At 47.5% G+C, this 18,449-nt stretch overlaps 2 protein-coding genes and 1 long non-coding RNA gene across 4 annotated transcripts in view; all 3 read left to right on the top strand.

The window, feature by feature from the left end:
• The window catches only part of LOC136705528 (lactoylglutathione lyase-like), a 9,529-nt gene extending 3,025 nt beyond the window's left edge, over positions 1-6,504 (top strand). The window contains exons 2-6 of the mRNA XM_066679150.1: positions 788-870; positions 3,164-3,304; positions 3,776-3,843; positions 4,680-4,769; positions 6,024-6,504. Coding sequence (XP_066535247.1) covers positions 788-870; positions 3,164-3,304; positions 3,776-3,843; positions 4,680-4,769; positions 6,024-6,115 — 474 coding nt within the window. The 3' untranslated portion in view covers positions 6,116-6,504. The remainder of the gene's footprint in view (positions 1-787; positions 871-3,163; positions 3,305-3,775; positions 3,844-4,679; positions 4,770-6,023) is intronic.
• A 1,273-nt stretch (positions 6,505-7,777) lies between these two features.
• Positions 7,778-12,208, top strand: LOC136705888 (uncharacterized). 2 transcript variants are annotated; one of them, XR_010804097.1, is made up of 5 exons: positions 7,778-7,807; positions 8,276-8,383; positions 9,536-9,603; positions 10,382-10,471; positions 11,727-12,208. It is a non-coding gene; the product is annotated as an uncharacterized lncRNA (long non-coding RNA). The 2 variants fall into 2 exon arrangements; XR_010804096.1 differs by lacking the exon at positions 7,778-7,807 and having other exon boundaries at positions 7,863-8,383; positions 11,727-12,207.
• Positions 12,209-13,978: 1,770 nt separating this feature from the next.
• On the top strand, positions 13,979-17,901 carry LOC136705862 (lactoylglutathione lyase-like; the record flags this gene model as incomplete). The annotated part of the gene is made up of 4 exons (XM_066679665.1): positions 13,979-14,076; positions 15,229-15,296; positions 16,075-16,164; positions 17,420-17,901. Coding segments are annotated over 4 exons (348 nt in total), but the record flags the coding sequence as incomplete, so codon positions are not given.
• Between the last annotated feature and the right edge of the window lie 548 nt (positions 17,902-18,449).

Here is an 18,449-nt window from a genome sequence, read left to right as displayed (position 1 = left end):
ACCCGCAGCGATGTTCCTCTCTGGGTTCCGCTCTGGCTCCATTCAACCCCTGTTCATACGAGTAGTTTAAGTCATTTTTAATGATGTATTTCCTTTTATTGCACTTTAAACTGTTTTTAATTCCATTCATGTTTTTAATTCTTGTTCTTCGTTAACTGCTCTTTATTGTATCTTTAGATCCGTTGAGTGTTTCGAGTTGTTGTTGTGGGTGAACGGTGCTCTATAAATAAACCAGCCTTGCCTTCATTCCAACGAAGCGTGTGATTCTCTGATTACAGTCGGGACATAACGAACATTTCACGAAATATAATATAATATATATATATCGCAGTATAAAACATTCCAATAACAATGATATGATTTTTAAACCCATGTTCAATAGTTCAGTACACGTTATTTACAGCGTCTGTCACTGACGGCCATTAGAGGGCGCTGTCGTCTTTAAAAGCTAGTTTAAAAATATAAATATAGACAAAGCCCAGAGCTGGTTGTTGGAGGATGACGTCGTGTTGCAGTTTTTCTGAGGGTTTTTTTTATCGTTCGTATCAATATCGTAATTTTATCGTATCGTCCGAAGTTATGAAATATATTGTGATATAAATTTTGTGCGTATGGTCCAGCCCTAGTTTAACAGAGCACAGTGCGCTCAGATCAGTTTTCCTCCACTCCTTCTGTGTGCTCCTGTTGTCGCCGGTGTTTACTGTTGACTCTGATGGTGTAAGGTTTGGGTCCAGAACAGAAACAGCTTCACCCTTTCACTCCTCTCCTCCTCCTCTTCCTCCTGCAGGACTTCATGATGCAGCAGACGATGCTGAGGGTGAAGGATCCGGTGAAATCTCTGGACTTCTACACGCGCATTCTTGGGATGACGTGAGTGTTTGCTGCGTGCCGTTGTCTGCGCAGATTAAAGACCGCTGTCTTGAGGAATGTTGCAGAACGTGGTCCGCTTCAGACAGTGCTTCATTCGAGTCACAGTGTGTTTCACAGCGGACCACGCTCTGTTTGATTTTGTGAATTGTTTACAACGGAGAAAGTCAGTCGAAGCGGTGAGGCTTTTATGAGTGGGTTACACACTTCTACTGTGAAGCAGGACCGGCCCAGGTGCTATTTTAGGGCTTTGTTGTAAGTATTTTGTCTTTCACACGGATCAGAGACACGGGTCAGGAGTAACACCGTCTTTCACCGGAGGAACCTCCAGCGGCGCTGTCTGGGGTCGTCACCAAACACACGCGAGACGTGATGTGATGCCACCCTTAAGACGTGCTATTTTTCTTCCAGAACACCCAGAAACACACGTAGAGAAAACAGAAGTGCGTGTGCAGTAGGTGAGACACTGGATGAGGACACGCGGATGGCAGGGATGGTCTGTTCTACACAGAAGCCTGTGTGTGTGTGAACTATCAGGGTCCGTCACAAACCCTACTGAGCTCCCTCCGTAGGCACTGACTCCGTAGGCAGCTGTTTCAGTCGGCAGCTGTCCTCATGAGGCAGATTGAGTGGCTGTAGTTAGAGTGTGATGATGTCACGGCTTGTTCCCGCCTCCGATTCTTCCCTCAGCAGCGAGGGTCACCTCTGTGTTTTAGCGCCGTGGATTTTCCTCTTCCTGTTTTTATCGTGACATTAATTATTGATATCTGCGTTCTCATTGGCTGTGGCTGGTCTCTGTACTCACTGCAGTCACACCACCTTTCACACTAGTGTCGGACCGGTCAGGTATCACACCTGCTGCGTCTCTGTCGCCCGCCTTCAGGCGTCGGGCCTCACTCGGGCCTCGCTCGGTTTACGTCTTTCAGTTTCACACGCCGCGACTGAGAGAACACTGATTGACTCTGACCTGATATGGATTTCAATAAGCTTTATTGGCATGACCATATTCAAGCATTAATACAATAACATGGAACATGAGTATCACAATTTTTTTTTCCTGTTACTATTAATATAATAATTAACGATCTTATAGAACTGTAATAATAAAAATAACCAGTTAAAACAATTTATGTAATAAATAAATATATAAATAAATAATGTTAAATATTTCAGACGGGTCCTGACGGGGGTTAGTGTGTGTTAGTGAGGTCAGGGTCAGGACCCGCTGTGTGAGGGAGCTCTTCTCTTTGCTCAGCTCTTGGCTCAGGGCTGTGTAGTGATAGGAGTGTGGGGGGGGTCACTGTGTTTTAGATGTAGCCAATATTTAATCATTGGTTTCTGTATTCTCAGTAACAGAGGGCACTGGCCTCATTCCGCTCTGCAGCCGTTGTTTGGTGTCGTCCTGTGCACTTTCAGGATGCTTTACAACATTCTGTGTGCATCATTTCCGTTGGGTGTTTGTCCCATTGGTCAAATGTGTGGTTTTGGAGCGCCCCCCACACCTCGCTGCCGTACAGGAGAATGGGTTCCAGAATTGACTGGAATAATTTGAGCCAGATCCGAATTGGAATTTGAATGGGAACTTGGCGTTTGATGGCGTAAAAGGCCCTGCGTGTTTTCTCTCTCAGTTCATTGACCGCTGGACTGAAGCTTCCTGCTGAACTGATCTTCAGCCCTCAGCCTCTCTCTCACACTCTCTCACACTCTCTCTCTCTCTTTCTCTCTCTTTCTCTCTCTCTCTTTCTCTCTCTCTCTCTCTCTCTTTCTCTCTCTCTCTCTCTCTCTCTTTCTCTCTCTCTCTCTCTCTCACACACACACACACTTTGTCTCTCTCACTTTGTCTGCCTCTCTCTCTCACATTGTCTCCCTCTCTCTCTCTCTCACACTTTCTGTCTCTCTCCCTCTCACACGTTGTCTCCCTCTCTCTCTCTCTCTCTCTCTCTCTCTCTCTCACACTGTCTCTCTTGCTCTCTCTCTCTCTCTCTCACTCTCTTGCTCAGTGTATCTTACTTTGTCTCTGTCTATCTCTCTCTCATTCTCCCTCTGTCTCTCTCTCTCTGTCTCTCTCTCTGTATCTTTCTCTCTCTCTCTTTCTCTCTCTCTCTCCCTCTCTCTCTCTTTCTCTCTGTCTCTGTCTCTCTCTATCTTTCTCTCTCCCTCTCTCTCTCTCTCTGTATCTTTCTCTCTCTCATTCTATCTCTCTCTCTCATTCTCTCTCTCTGTCTCCCTCTCTCTGTCTTTCTCTCTCTCTCTCTCTCAAACCCATGTTGTTTTTGTGGCCTTTGTCTTGTCACAGGCTGCTACAGAAATTTGACTTCCCCTCCATGCGCTTCTCCCTCTACTTCCTCGGGTACGAAGACAAGAAGGAAATCCCAGCCGACGTCAAGGAGAGAACGGCCTGGACTTTCTCTCGCAGAGCCACCATCGAACTCACGCAGTGAGATTTGTAGCTATTTCCACATGCTGCTTTATTTTAAGGGCACTTTGATCTCAGAACAGTGGTGTGTTAGTGTGTGTTGTGCTGGTGTAGAGTGGATCAGACACAGCAGTGCTGCTGGAGTTTTTAAACCCCTCAGTGTCTGGACCGAGAACAGTCCACCGACCAAAAACATCCAGCCGACAGCGTCCTGTGTCACTGATGAAGGACTAGAGGACGAGCGACACACACTGTGCAGCGACAGATGAGCTACTGTCTCTGACTCTACATCTACAAGGTGGACCAACGAGGGAGGAGTGTCTTACAGAGTGGACAGAGAGTGGACACAGGGTTTAAAAACTCCAGCAGCACTGCTGTGTCTGATCCACTCTACACCAGCACAACACACACTGAATGGATGAGTGGTTCTCCTGGAGTGAGGGATGTTCCTGTTTCATTCTGTTCATGTCTCTCCTCTCCTCTTTATGGCAGTAACTGGGGTTCGGAGACGGACGACAGCCAGTCGTACCACAACGGAAACTCTGACCCTCGCGGGTTTGGTGAGTGCAGCTGTGAACGCCGGCCCTGACAGAACCCACCGGTCCGCACCGTCACCGTGCTCTCCGTTTCACACCGAGTCCTCTCTTCATTTACATCTGCTCTCACACCGCTTTTGTTTTGGGATGTCCATCAGGGGTTAATAAAGTCACCTGACCTCCATCCATCCATCCTTTTTATCTGCCCTATATTTTACCTGTTTATCTGCCCATATACCCACTCCTCTCTCTGTCTGTCCCTCCTCTATTCATCTGTCCATCCATCCGTCCCTACCCCATCCTCCAACTATCCATTTATCTCTCTTGGCTTGGCACTTCCATCTCTTCCTGCATCCATCCATTATCCATCTACTCCCCTCAGTCTGTCTATGATGGATATCCCCATTCAATCCTCTATCTCTGTCTATTTATGTTCTACCCCCCACCTCTGTGTCTATCCAGCCATTCATCCCTCCATTTACCTGTTTATTTACACATCCACTCATCCATCTATCTACTTATCCACCACCCAGCTCTCCATCTGACTGTCTACCTACCGTCCGTCTGTCTGTCTGTCTGTTCGTCCGTCCGTCTGTCTCTGTCCAGTTTTGTCCATCCGTCTGTCTCTGTCCGTCTATCCGTCTGTCTCTGTCTGTCCATTTGTTTGTAAATCCATCTGTCTCTGTCTTTCCATCCATCCGTCTTTCTGTCTGTCCGTCCGTCCGTCCGTCCGTCTTTCTGTCCGTCCGTCTTTCTGTTCGTCTGTCTGTCTCTGTCTGTCTGTCCGTCCGTCCGTCTGTCTGTCTGTCTGTCTGTCTATGATGATCTGTTAGTGGTGACTGGTTGTTTCTGTGTTGCAGGTCACTTGGGAATCGCGGTGCCGGACGTATACGCCGCCTGTAAACTGTTTGAGGAGCAGGGAGTGACCTTTGTGAAGAAGCCTGACGATGGTGGGCCTTTTTCCTCCTGTGGTGTTTGACCTGAGCTGTCTGTCGTGTTGCGCTCCCTTCTGTCGTAACGGTGTTGGTATTTTCTGAGCTTTAAGAGCTTAGCCACACGTAGACGTGTTTATGGCGATCTCTCGGCGCAGCTGTGGTGCAGGTGTTGTGTTGCGCAGTGAGAGCTCAGAGGATCAGCAGATGATATAAATCCAATCATTACACCAACAGAGCTCTTAACATTCTCTTAACTTACCTTCTGTCTTCTGACAAAGTCAACAAGTGACTGCTGTTCAATTACCTGTCATTCACTCGCAAACTCATACATATTTATAATAAGATTTGCTCCACAGGGGGCGCTGTTCAGTCCTTTGCATCAGTGGCTGCTTTACAAAGTCGAGCACGGCTAAAAGATTTTTCACTGTGACAATCTGACTGTGCGTATACGTCACATGGTGCTTTTCCACCGCAGGGTCCCTACTCCACTCCACTCGTCTTTTACTGCTCCTCCACCAGGTGAATCAGGTTCTGGTTCTGGAAGCGGGTTCTAGTTTAGTGGCTGTTCTCTCGTGGTTCAGAGCGAGTCGAGTAGGGACTAAACCGTGGCGTGTAAACCTTGCAGAGCGCTGATCGTCCAGAGAGAGTCGTCACTCTACGCCACGCGACGCAGACGACCAGCACCAACTCTCCATCTGTAAAATCTCCAGCTGCAGCAGAGATCACGTTTGTTTTTATCCGACTCACGACGGCAGCTCGTAAAATGACGCCGTGGTCTTTTGAAGAGGTTCAAACCTCCTTGGATCGGTGGCCGACGAAAGAATCCAGCGAGAGCTGGACGCTGCAACAAGGAAGGAACAAACTCTACTGATCTGTCTGAACTGATGACGGAGCTGTGTTCAGTCCCAAACAGCAACAACACGCCGATACACCATGAGTAAACACCGCTTAACGTTACCACCGCCGTTGTTGTGGTCTCCAAAGCCCACTGTGGAGACGACACCGGGTACATTTCAGGGGGGAGCTGTGGGAAACCAATCAGAGAGTAGAGTCAGGGCAATGCAGTCTCAAATTTTAATGAAAAAAGCCTCAAGATTGGAGTTGGTTTTAATTAATAATCAGTATTCAGAGCCTGTTACTTTTTAAGAGCGCTGTTGCCTCCTCAGGAGTCGTCCATGAAGGACCCGTCCTCCTGAGGCTGCAGCCCAGGCTTGAGACACAGTTACTGATAACACTCTGTTTCTTCTTTCCTCTGCAATTATCCCACAGGGAAAATGAAGGGCCTGGCGTTCGTTCAAGACCCCGACGGCTACTGGATAGAAATACTGAGCCCCAACAACATGGTGTCCATCACGTCTTAAAGACGGGGCCGATTTTGGAGGAGATGCTGCTTGGCTTTAATGCGGGGGGTAGTTTGAAAAAGACTCTCACATTTTTAACCTCACAGACTGGTCTTTTTTGTGGAGAAAGTGGACAAGAAGAAATCAGCGTGGAGCCAATCACAAACTGCAGTGGACAGCTTTAATCTAGTGACAGGTCTCCACAAACTAAACACTAATCATAAACCCTCTGTTGAAACCATGTGAACAGGACTTAGATCTAACAGCCAGTCATTTCTCTCCTCCGTGAGCCGTTTACATTTGATTTCTGATCAACTCTGTGTCTGTCATTGTAAATGTCTCCTGATCCTCGCTAACGGATACAAGCACTCAGTAAAGCAGAATGATGTTTGTCAGAAACTTGTGTGTTCTGTTATTGTTCACTGTTTTACTGAGACCTCAATGAGACACTGATAAATGACAAATGGTAGAGTTGACTGAGGAAACACGGTGGCGCTGCAGGGTCTCTGTCCAGGGTGGGGCGCTCTCCTCGGGCCACTGTAAGAGCTGTGGTTGACCAGTGACAGGAGACTGATCTTAGACCCTGCCCAAATACAGGAGGAGACCAAGGAAAAACGGCTTAAAATCCTCCCGAAGCAGCTTCCAGTGGAGAATACAAGAGCGTACCGTACCCAGGGAGGCTTTTAAAATTTTTGAGTGAAATCACTGCGGCACCCAGAAAGTACGCGAACATGGAGAAGACGACACACATGTAACCCATAATCACAGATATGCAGCAGGTGTAAACAACTGAGAAACTACAAGCAGGGGTTTAAGACATTCATGCATTCGTTGTCTGTTCAGGGCGGTGGTGGGTCTGGAGCCTACCCGGAATCACTGGGCACTGGGCAGGAACACACCCTGGACGGGGTGCCAGTCCTTCACAGGGCAACACACACTCACACCTCCGAAAACTTTTGAGTCTCCAATCCTCCTACCAAAGTGTGGAAGGAAACCGGAGCACCCGGAGGAAACCCACGCAGACACAGGGAGAACACACCACACTCCTCACAGACAGTCACCCGGAGGAAACCCACGCAGACACAGAAAGAACACACCACACTCCTCACAGACAGTCACCCGGAGGAAACCCACGCAGACACAGAGAGAACACACCACACTCCTCACAGACAGTCACCTGAAGGAAACCCACGCAGACACAGGGAGAACACGCCACACTTCTCACAGACAGTCACCCGGAGGTAATCTACACAGACACAGGGAGAACACACCAAACCTTGTCCTGACCCTCCCAGTGTAATTGTAATGGTGTGTGATGTGGAGGTCAGCTAAACGGCTAGTGGGCGGTGGATTAGCGATAACTAATGACTGGGTGAAAATTCAAAATAAAACAAGTTTAAATTATTAAAATATAATATTACCCAACTTCCCGTGTTAGAAAACACCACTGAAACATTAAATAAACAGGTTAAACGATATTCTATTGTGGGACCATTTCAGGCGTGTTAACCAAGCGAAATCGACGCACGGCGCATGGCCACGGGGGTGGAGCTACACCGACCGAGCAGGCCACGCTGAGAGAGTCAGTCTCGCTGTAACGCCGTATACTTAGACCATGGTGCGGAGTCGAATCCCAAGCTTTGGAATCGACGCTCCACTCCTGAATGGGTTGTATAGGGGAACCGACTCTTTGGGGTTGACTCAGAGTTAAGGGTACGTTTCAAATGGCTTCTTATAGTGCACTTTGAGCTACTAAAATGGTCTATTACACCCAATTAAAGCACTTTTTGTGACTTAGAGAGGTTTGAACGCGTGGTTAATATTAAAAGGAGTATGTGCTGACACATTGTGTAGCGTTTTAAGCCCGTTTCTAAGCCCTGGCACCTTAGTGCCCTTGTTAGGGGGGAAGAAGCCGTTTCGGTTGTACCCCCAGCGTCATGGGAGTTAGCGGAATTGTGTTGATGTGGTGTAGTATTTCACCCGAAATTTAAATGATTTAACAGATATCCCTCTGTAAATAAGAAGCCTAATGTAAAGCAGGGAATTTACAGACTTTGGCTTTTTAAGACCAGCGGTGTCTAGTGTTTATCTGCTCTCCACTGAGGCTCAGTCTGGAGATAACGTACGTGAGGTTAGCTAGGTCACAACGTTAGTAAACACTGCCTGGTATTTCCTTGACAGATACGTTTAATACTCTCGATTAAATCGCTGGATACTGGGCACAGGAGAGTACAGAGGCTTTCTGAGCGGATCTGGACCGAGCAGGACCTGGAATCTATCTTCCTTTTGGTAACTGTAGTTATTTGTGGTCATTTCTCTGTTCTGAAACTCACTTTAAGCCTCAGTTAGACTTTTACACACATTTCTGTCTCGTTGGGTGTGTGCTGTTGATTGTGGACTTTCTTAAACAACAGGTAGAGTCCTTTAATGACGAACCTAACCTCGGAAATACACAACATCTTCATAAATTCTGCTCAAAAGACACATTTACAGCTGAGACAGGACCCTTGAGTGCACTGATAAACGCCCTGACCCTAGAGAGACATCTCCATGAAATCTACTCTTAAAGCTTTATTAACTCCTGTGTGAATCAGAGACTTATTTAAAATGAGGAGGTAATTTCTAGAATTAATAACAAACCTAGCTTTAGATGGATGTCTTATTGAGATGAAAACTACTGAGACTTTTGTGTTTTTTTGGTAGATTGGGTTTTAATGATGCGGAGGAACCTCTACTGCATTAATAATGAACCTAATCTGTGGTAGACACATTATTTTCATACATTCCACTCGTACAAACACCTTCAGACCTGTTTAGCTGTGTATTCCGCCGCTCAGGTTTATGTTCAGGGAAGAGATGCTGTTTTTAGTGATTTATAAAACAATCCAAACCTTGGAAAAGTCCATGTAACTTTTTGTAAGGTTTCATTAATGTTATTGAAGGGACCTAGAGACCATCCAGACCATGAACACATTGTTAACATACATTAGTGGATCAGACACAGCAGCGCTGCAGTGACACTGACGTGGTGGTGGTGTGTTAGTGTGTGTTGTGCTGGTGTAGAGTGGATCAGACACAGCAGTGCTGCTGGAGTTTTTAAACCCCTCAGTGTCTGGACCGAGAACAGTCCACCGACCAAAAACATCCAGCCGACAGCGTCCTGTGTCACTGATGAAGGACTAGAGGACGAGCGACACACACTGTGCAGCGACAGATGAGCTACTGTCTCTGACTCTACATCTACAAGGTGGACCAACGAGGGAGGAGTGTCTCACAGAGTGGACAGAGAGTGGACACAGGGTTTAAAAACTCCAGCAGCACTGCTGTGTCTGATCCACTCTACACCAGCACAACACACACTGAATGGATGAGTGGTTCTCCTGGAGTGAGGGATGTTCCTGTTTCATTCTGTTCATGTCTCTCCTCTCCTCTTTATGGCAGTAACTGGGGTTCGGAGACGGACGACAGCCAGTCGTACCACAACGGAAACTCTGACCCTCGCGGGTTTGGTGAGTGCAGCTGTGAACGCCGGCCCTGACAGAACCCACCGGTCCGCACCGTCACCGTGCTCTCCGTTTCACACCGAGCCCTCTCTTCATTTACATCTGCTCTCACACCGCTTTTGTTTTGGGATGTCCATCAGGGGTTAATAAAGTCACCTGACCTCCATCCATCCATCCTTTTTATCTGCCCTATATTTTACCTGTTTATCTGCCCATATACCCACTCCTCTCTCTGTCTGTCCCTCCTCTATTCATCTATCCATCCATCCGTCCCTACCCCATCCTCCAACTATCCATTTATCTCTCTTGGCTTGGCACTTCCATCTCTTCCTGCATCCATCCATCATCCATCTACACCCCTCAGTCTGTCTTTGATGGATATCCCCATTCAATCCTCTATCTCTGTCTATTTATGTTCTACCCCCCACCTCTGTGTCTATCCAGCCATTCATCCCTCCATTTACCTGTTTATTTACACATCCACTCATCCATCTATCTACTTATCCACCACCCAGCTCTCCATCTGACTGTCTACCTACCGTCCGTCTGTCTGTTCGTCCGTCTGTCTGTCTCTGTCCAGTTTTGTCCATCCGTCTGTCTCTGTCTGTCCATTTGTTTGTAAATCCATCTGTCTCTGTCTTTCCATCCATCCGTCTTTCTGTCTGTCCGTCCGTCTTTCTGTTCGTCTGTCTGTCTCTGTCTGTCTGTCCGTCCGTCATTCTGTCTGTCTGTCTGTCTGTCTATGATGATCTGTTAGTGGTGACTGGTTGTTTCTGTGTTGCAGGTCACTTGGGAATCGCGGTGCCGGACGTATACGCCGCCTGTAAACTGTTTGAGGAGCAGGGAGTGACCTTTGTGAAGAAGCCTGACGATGGTGGGCCTTTTTCCTCCTGTGGTGTTTGACCTGAGCTGTCTGTCGTGTTGCGCTCCCTTCTGTCGTAACGGTGTTGGTATTTTCTGAGCTTTAAGAGCTTAGCCACACGTAGACGTGTTTATGGCGATCTCTCGGCGCAGCTGTGGTGCAGGTGTTGTGTTGCGCAGTGAGAGCTCAGAGGATCAGCAGATGATATAAATCCAATCATTACACCAACAGAGCTCTTAACATTCTCTTAACTTACCTTCTGTCTTCTGACAAAGTCAACAAGTGACTGCTGTTCAATTACCTGTCATTCACTCGCAAACTCATACATATTTATAATAAGATTTGCTCCACAGGGGGCGCTGTTCAGTCCTTTGCATCAGTGGCTGCTTTACAAAGTCGAGCACTGCTGAAAGATTTTTCACTGTGACAATCTGACTGTGCGTATACGTCACATGGTGCTTTTCCACCGCAGGGTCCCTACTCCACTCCACTCGTCTTTTACTGCTCCTCCACCAGGTGAATCAGGTTCTGGTTCTGGAAGCGGGTTCTAGTTTAGTGGCTGTTCTCTCGTGGTTCAGAGCGAGTCGAGTAGGGACTAAACCGTGGCGTGTAAACCTTGCAGAGCGCTGATCGTCCAGAGAGAGTCGTCACTCTACGCCACGCAACGCAGACGACCAGCACCAACTCTCCATCTGTAAAATCTCCAGCTGCAGCAGAGATCACGTTTGTTTTTATCCGACTCACGACGGCAGCTCGTAAAATGACGCCGTGGTCTTTTGAAGAGGTTCAAACGCTCCTTGGATCGGTGGCCGACGAAAGAATCCAGCGAGAGCTGGACGCTGCAACAAGGAAGGAACAAACTCTACTGATCTGTCTGAACTGATGACGGAGCTGTGTTCAGTCCCAAACAGCAACAACACGCCGATACACCATGAGTAAACACCGCTTAACGTTACCGCCGCCGTTGTTGTGGTTTCCAAAGCCCACTGTGGAGACGACACCGGGTACATTTCAGGGGGGAGCTGTGGGAAACCAATCAGAGAGTAGAGTCAGGGCAATGCAGTCTCAAATTTTAATGAAAAAAGCCTCAAGATTGGAGTTGGTTTTAATTAATAATCAGTATTCAGAGCCTGTTACTTTTTAAGAGCGCTGTTGCCTCCTCAGGAGTCGTCCATGAAGGACCCGTCCTCCTGAGGCTGCAGCCCAGGCTTGAGACACAGTTACTGATAACACTCTGTTTCTTCTTTCCTCTGCAATTATCCCACAGGGAAAATGAAGGGCCTGGCGTTCGTTCAAGACCCCGACGGCTACTGGATAGAAATACTGAGCCCCAACAACATGGTGTCCATCACGTCTTAAAGACGGGGCCGATTTTGGAGGAGATGCTGCTTGGCTTTAATGCGGGGGGTAGTTTGAAAAAGACTCTCACATTTTTAACCTCACAGACTGGTCTTTTTTGTGGAGAAAGTGGACAAGAAGAAATCAGCGTGGAGCCAATCACAAACTGCAGTGGACAGCTTTAATCTAGTGACAGGTCTCCACAAACTAAACACTAATCATAAACCCTCTGTTGAAACCATGTGAACAGGACTTAGATCTAACAGCCAGTCATTTCTCTCCTCCGTGAGCCGTTTACATTTGATTTCTGATCAACTCTGTGTCTGTCATTGTAAATGTCTCCTGATCCTCGCTAACGGATACAAGCACTCAGTAAAGCAGAATGATGTTTGTCAGAAACTTGTGTGTTCTGTTATTGTTCACTGTTTTACTGAGACCTCAATGAGACACTGATAAATGACAAATGGTAGAGTTGACTGAGGAAACACGGTGGCGCTGCAGGGTCTCTGTCCAGGGTGGGGCGCTCTCCTCGGGCCACTGTAAGAGCTGTGATTGACCAGTGACAGGAGACTGATCTTGGACCCTGCCCAAATACTGGAGGAGACCAAGGAAAAACGGCTTAAAATCCTCCCGAAGCAGCTTCCAGTGGAGAATACAGGAGCGTACCGTACCCAGGGAGGCTTTTAAAATTTTTGAGTGAAATCACTGCGGCACCCAGAAAGTACGCGAACATGGAGAAGACGACACACATGTAACCCATAATCACAGATATGCAGCAGGTGTAAACAACTGAGAAACTACAAGCAGGGGTTTAAGACATTCATGCATTCGTTGTCTGTTCAGGGCGGTGGTGGGTCTGGAGCCTACCCGGAATCACTGGGCAGGAACACACCCTGGACGGGGTGCCAGTCCTTCACAGGGCAACACACACTCACACCTTCGAAAACTTTTGAGTCTCCAATCCTCCTACCAAAGTGTGGAAGGAAACCGGAGCACCCGGAGGAAACCCACGCAGACACAGGGAGAACACACCACACTCCTCACAGACAGTTACCCGGAGGAAACCCACGCAGACACAGAAAGAACACACCACACTCCTCACAGACAGTCACCCGCAGGAAACCCACGCAGACACAGAGAGAACACACCACACTCCTCACAGACAGTCACCCGGAGGAAACCCACGCAGACACAGGGAGAACACGCCACACTTCTCACAGACAGTCACCCGGAGGTAATCTACGCAGACACAGGGAGAACACACCAAACCTTGTCCTGACCCTCCCAGTGTAATTGTAATGGTGTGTGATGTGGAGGTCAGCTAAACGGCTAGTGGGCGGTGGATTAGCGATAACTAATGACTGGGTGAAAATTCAAAACAAGTTTAAATTATTAAAATATAATATTACCCAACTTCCCGTGTTAGAAAACACCACTGAAACATTAAATAAAGAGGTTAAACAAGATATTCTATTGTGGGACCATTTCAGGCGTGTTAACCAAGCGAAATCGACGCACGGCGCATGGCCACGGGGGTGGAGCTACACCGACCGAGCAGGCCACGCTGAGAGAGTCAGTCTCGCTGTAACGCCGTATACTTAGACCATGGTGCGGAGTCGAATCCCAAGCTTTGGAATCGACGCTCCACTCCTGAATGGGTTGTATAGGGGAACCGACTCTTTGGGGTTGACTCAGAGTTAAGGGTACGTTTCAAATGGCTTCTTATAGTGCACTTTGAGCTACTAAAATGGTCTATTACACCCAATTAAAGCACTTTTTGTGACTTAGAGAGGTTTGAACGCGTGGTTAATATTAAAAGGAGTATGTGCTGACACATTGTGTAGCGTTTTAAGCCCGTTTCTAAGCCCTGGCACCTTAGTGCCCTTGTTAGGGGGGAAGAAGCCGTTTCGGTTGTACCCCCAGCGTCATGGGAGTTAGCGGAATTGTGTTGATGTGGTGTAGTATTTCACCCGAAATTTAAATGATTTAACAGATATCCCTCTGTAAATAAGAAGCCTAATGTAAAGCAGGGAATTTACAGACTTTGGCTTTTTAAGACCAGCGGTGTCTAGTGTTTATCTGCTCTCCACTGAGGCTCAGTCTGGAGATAACGTACGTGAGGTTAGCTAGGTCACAACGTTAGTAAACACTGCCTGGTATTTCCTTGACAGATACGTTTAATACTCTCGATTAAATCGCTGGATACTGGGCACAGGAGAGTACAGAGGCTTTCTGAGCGGATCTGGACCGAGCAGGACCTGGAATCTATCTTCCTTTTGGTAACTGTAGTTATTTGTGGTCATTTCTCTGTTCTGAAACTCACTTTAAGCCTCAGTTAGACTTTTACACACATTTCTGTCTCGTTGGGTGTGTGCTGTTGATTGTGGACTTTCTTAAACAACAGGTAGAGTCCTTTAATGACGAACCTAACCTCGGAAATACACAACATCTTCATAAATTCTGCTCAAAAGACACATTTACAGCTGAGACAGGACCCTTGAGTGCACTGATAAACGCCCTGACCCTAGAGAGACATCTCCATGAAATCTACTCTTAAAGCTTTATTAACTCCTGTGTGAATCAGAGACTTATTTAAAATGAGGAGGTAATTTCTAGAATTAATAACAAACCTAGCTTTAGATGGATGTCTTATTGAGATGAAAACTACTGAGACTTTTGTGTTTTTTTGGTAGATTGGGTTTTAATGATGCGGAGGAACCTCTACTGCATTAATAATGAACCTAATCTGTGGTAGACACATTATTTTCATACATTCCACTCGTACAAACACCTTCAGACCTGTTTAGCTGTGTATTCCGCCGCTCAGGTTTATGTTCAGGGAAGAGATGCTGTTTTTAGTGATTTATAAAACAATCCAAACCTTGGAAAAGTCCATGTAACTTTTTGTAAGGTTTCATTAATGTTATTGAAGGGACCTAGAGACCATCCAGACCATGAACACATTGTTAACATACATTAGTGGATCAGACACAGCAGCGCTGCAGTGACACTGACGTGGTGGTGGTGTGTTAGTGTGTGTTGTGCTGGTGTAGAGTGGATCAGACACAGCAGTGCTGCTGGAGTTTTTAAACCCCTCAGTGTCTGGACCGAGAACAGTCCACCGACCAAAAACATCCAGCCGACAGCGTCCTGTGTCACTGATGAAGGACTAGAGGACGAGCGACACACACTGTGCAGCGACAGATGAGCTACTGTCTCTGACTCTACATCTACAAGGTGGACCAACGAGGGAGGAGTGTCTCACAGAGTGGACAGAGAGTGGACACAGGGTTTAAAAACTCCAGCAGCACTGCTGTGTCTGATCCACTCTACACCAGCACAACACACACTGAATGGATGAGTGGTTCTCCTGGAGTGAGGGATGTTCCTGTTTCATTCTGTTCATGTCTCTCCTCTCCTCTTTATGGCAGTAACTGGGGTTCGGAGACGGACGACAGCCAGTCGTACCACAACGGAAACTCTGACCCTCGCGGGTTTGGTGAGTGCAGCTGTGAACGCCGGCCCTGACAGAACCCACCGGTCCGCACCGTCACCGTGCTCTCCGTTTCACACCGAGCCCTCTCTTCATTTACATCTGCTCTCACACCGCTTTTGTTTTGGGATGTCCATCAGGGGTTAATAAAGTCACCTGACCTCCATCCATCCATCCTTTTTATCTGCCCTATATTTTACCTGTTTATCTGCCCATATACCCACTCCTCTCTCTGTCTGTCCCTCCTCTATTCATCTATCCATCCATCCGTCCCTACCCCATCCTCCAACTATCCATTTATCTCTCTTGGCTTGGCACTTCCATCTCTTCCTGCATCCATCCATCATCCATCTACACCCCTCAGTCTGTCTTTGATGGATATCCCCATTCAATCCTCTATCTCTGTCTATTTATGTTCTACCCCCCACCTCTGTGTCTATCCAGCCATTCATCCCTCCATTTACCTGTTTATTTACACATCCACTCATCCATCTATCTACTTATCCACCACCCAGCTCTCCATCTGACTGTCTACCTACCGTCCGTCTGTCTGTTCGTCCGTCTGTCTGTCTCTGTCCAGTTTTGTCCATCCGTCTGTCTCTGTCTGTCCATTTGTTTGTAAATCCATCTGTCTCTGTCTTTCCATCCATCCGTCTTTCTGTCTGTCCGTCCGTCTTTCTGTTCGTCTGTCTGTCTCTGTCTGTCTGTCCGTCCGTCATTCTGTCTGTCTGTCTGTCTGTCTATGATGATCTGTTAGTGGTGACTGGTTGTTTCTGTGTTGCAGGTCACTTGGGAATCGCGGTGCCGGACGTATACGCCGCCTGTAAACTGTTTGAGGAGCAGGGAGTGACCTTTGTGAAGAAGCCTGACGATGGTGGGCCTTTTTCCTCCTGTGGTGTTTGACCTGAGCTGTCTGTCGTGTTGCGCTCCCTTCTGTCGTAACGGTGTTGGTATTTTCTGAGCTTTAAGAGCTTAGCCACACGTAGACGTGTTTATGGCGATCTCTCGGCGCAGCTGTGGTGCAGGTGTTGTGTTGCGCAGTGAGAGCTCAGAGGATCAGCAGATGATATAAATCCAATCATTACACCAACAGAGCTCTTAACATTCTCTTAACTTACCTTCTGTCTTCTGACAAAGTCAACAAGTGACTGCTGTTCAATTACCTGTCATTCACTCGCAAACTCATACATATTTATAATAAGATTTGCTCCACAGGGGGCGCTGTTCAGTCCTTTGCATCAGTGGCTGCTTTACAAAGTCGAGCACTGCTGAAAGATTTTTCACTGTGACAATCTGACTGTGCGTATACGTCACATGGTGCTTTTCCACCGCAGGGTCCCTACTCCACTCCACTCGTCTTTTACTGCTCCTCCACCAGGTGAATCAGGTTCTGGTTCTGGAAGCGGGTTCTAGTTTAGTGGCTGTTCTCTCGTGGTTCAGAGCGAGTCGAGTAGGGACTAAACCGTGGCGTGTAAACCTTGCAGAGCGCTGATCGTCCAGAGAGAGTCGTCACTCTACGCCACGCAACGCAGACGACCAGCACCAACTCTCCATCTGTAAAATCTCCAGCTGCAGCAGAGATCACGTTTGTTTTTATCCGACTCACGACGGCAGCTCGTAAAATGACGCCGTGGTCTTTTGAAGAGGTTCAAACGCTCCTTGGATCGGTGGCCGACGAAAGAATCCAGCGAGAGCTGGACGCTGCAACAAGGAAGGAACAAACTCTACTGATCTGTCTGAACTGATGACGGAGCTGTGTTCAGTCCCAAACAGCAACAACACGCCGATACACCATGAGTAAACACCGCTTAACGTTACCGCCGCCGTTGTTGTGGTTTCCAAAGCCCACTGTGGAGACGACACCGGGTACATTTCAGGGGGGAGCTGTGGGAAACCAATCAGAGAGTAGAGTCAGGGCAATGCAGTCTCAAATTTTAATGAAAAAAGCCTCAAGATTGGAGTTGGTTTTAATTAATAATCAGTATTCAGAGCCTGTTACTTTTTAAGAGCGCTGTTGCCTCCTCAGGAGTCGTCCATGAAGGACCCGTCCTCCTGAGGCTGCAGCCCAGGCTTGAGACACAGTTACTGATAACACTCTGTTTCTTCTTTCCTCTGCAATTATCCCACAGGGAAAATGAAGGGCCTGGCGTTCGTTCAAGACCCCGACGGCTACTGGATAGAAATACTGAGCCCCAACAACATGGTGTCCATCACGTCTTAAAGACGGGGCCGATTTTGGAGGAGATGCTGCTTGGCTTTAATGCGGGGGGTAGTTTGAAAAAGACTCTCACATTTTTAACCTCACAGACTGGTCTTTTTTGTGGAGAAAGTGGACAAGAAGAAATCAGCGTGGAGCCAATCACAAACTGCAGTGGACAGCTTTAATCTAGTGACAGGTCTCCACAAACTAAACACTAATCATAAACCCTCTGTTGAAACCATGTGAACAGGACTTAGATCTAACAGCCAGTCATTTCTCTCCTCCGTGAGCCGTTTACATTTGATTTCTGATCAACTCTGTGTCTGTCATTGTAAATGTCTCCTGATCCTCGCTAACGGATACAAGCACTCAGTAAAGCAGAATGATGTTTGTCAGAAACTTGTGTGTTCTGTTATTGTTCACTGTTTTACTGAGACCTCAATGAGACACTGATAAATGACAAATGGTAGAGTTGACTGAGGAAACACGGTGGCGCTGCAGGGTCTCTGTCCAGGGTGGGGCGCTCTCCTCGGGCCACTGTAAGAGCTGTGATTGACCAGTGACAGGAGACTGATCTTGGACCCTGCCCAAATACTGGAGGAGACCAAGGAAAAACGGCTTAAAATCCTCCCGAAGCAGCTTCCAGTGGAGAATACAGGAGCGTACCGTACCCAGGGAGGCTTTTAAAATTTTTGAGTGAAATCACTGCGGCACCCAGAAAGTACGCGAACATGGAGAAGACGACACACATGTAACCCATAATCACAGATATGCAGCAGGTGTAAACAACTGAGAAACTACAAGCAGGGGTTTAAGACATTCATGCATTCGTTGTCTGTTCAGGGCGGTGGTGGGTCTGGAGCCTACCCGGAATCACTGGGCAGGAACACACCCTGGACGGGGTGCCAGTCCTTCACAGGGCAACACACACTCACACCTTCGAAAACTTTTGAGTCTCC

The sequence above is a fragment of the Hoplias malabaricus genome, chromosome 8 (genome assembly GCF_029633855.1).
Source record: "Hoplias malabaricus isolate fHopMal1 chromosome 8, fHopMal1.hap1, whole genome shotgun sequence".
Taxonomy (NCBI): domain Eukaryota; kingdom Metazoa; phylum Chordata; class Actinopteri; order Characiformes; family Erythrinidae; genus Hoplias; species Hoplias malabaricus.
Note: the sequence above shows the minus strand (reverse complement) of the source record. Positions and strands in the feature narration are given on the sequence as shown.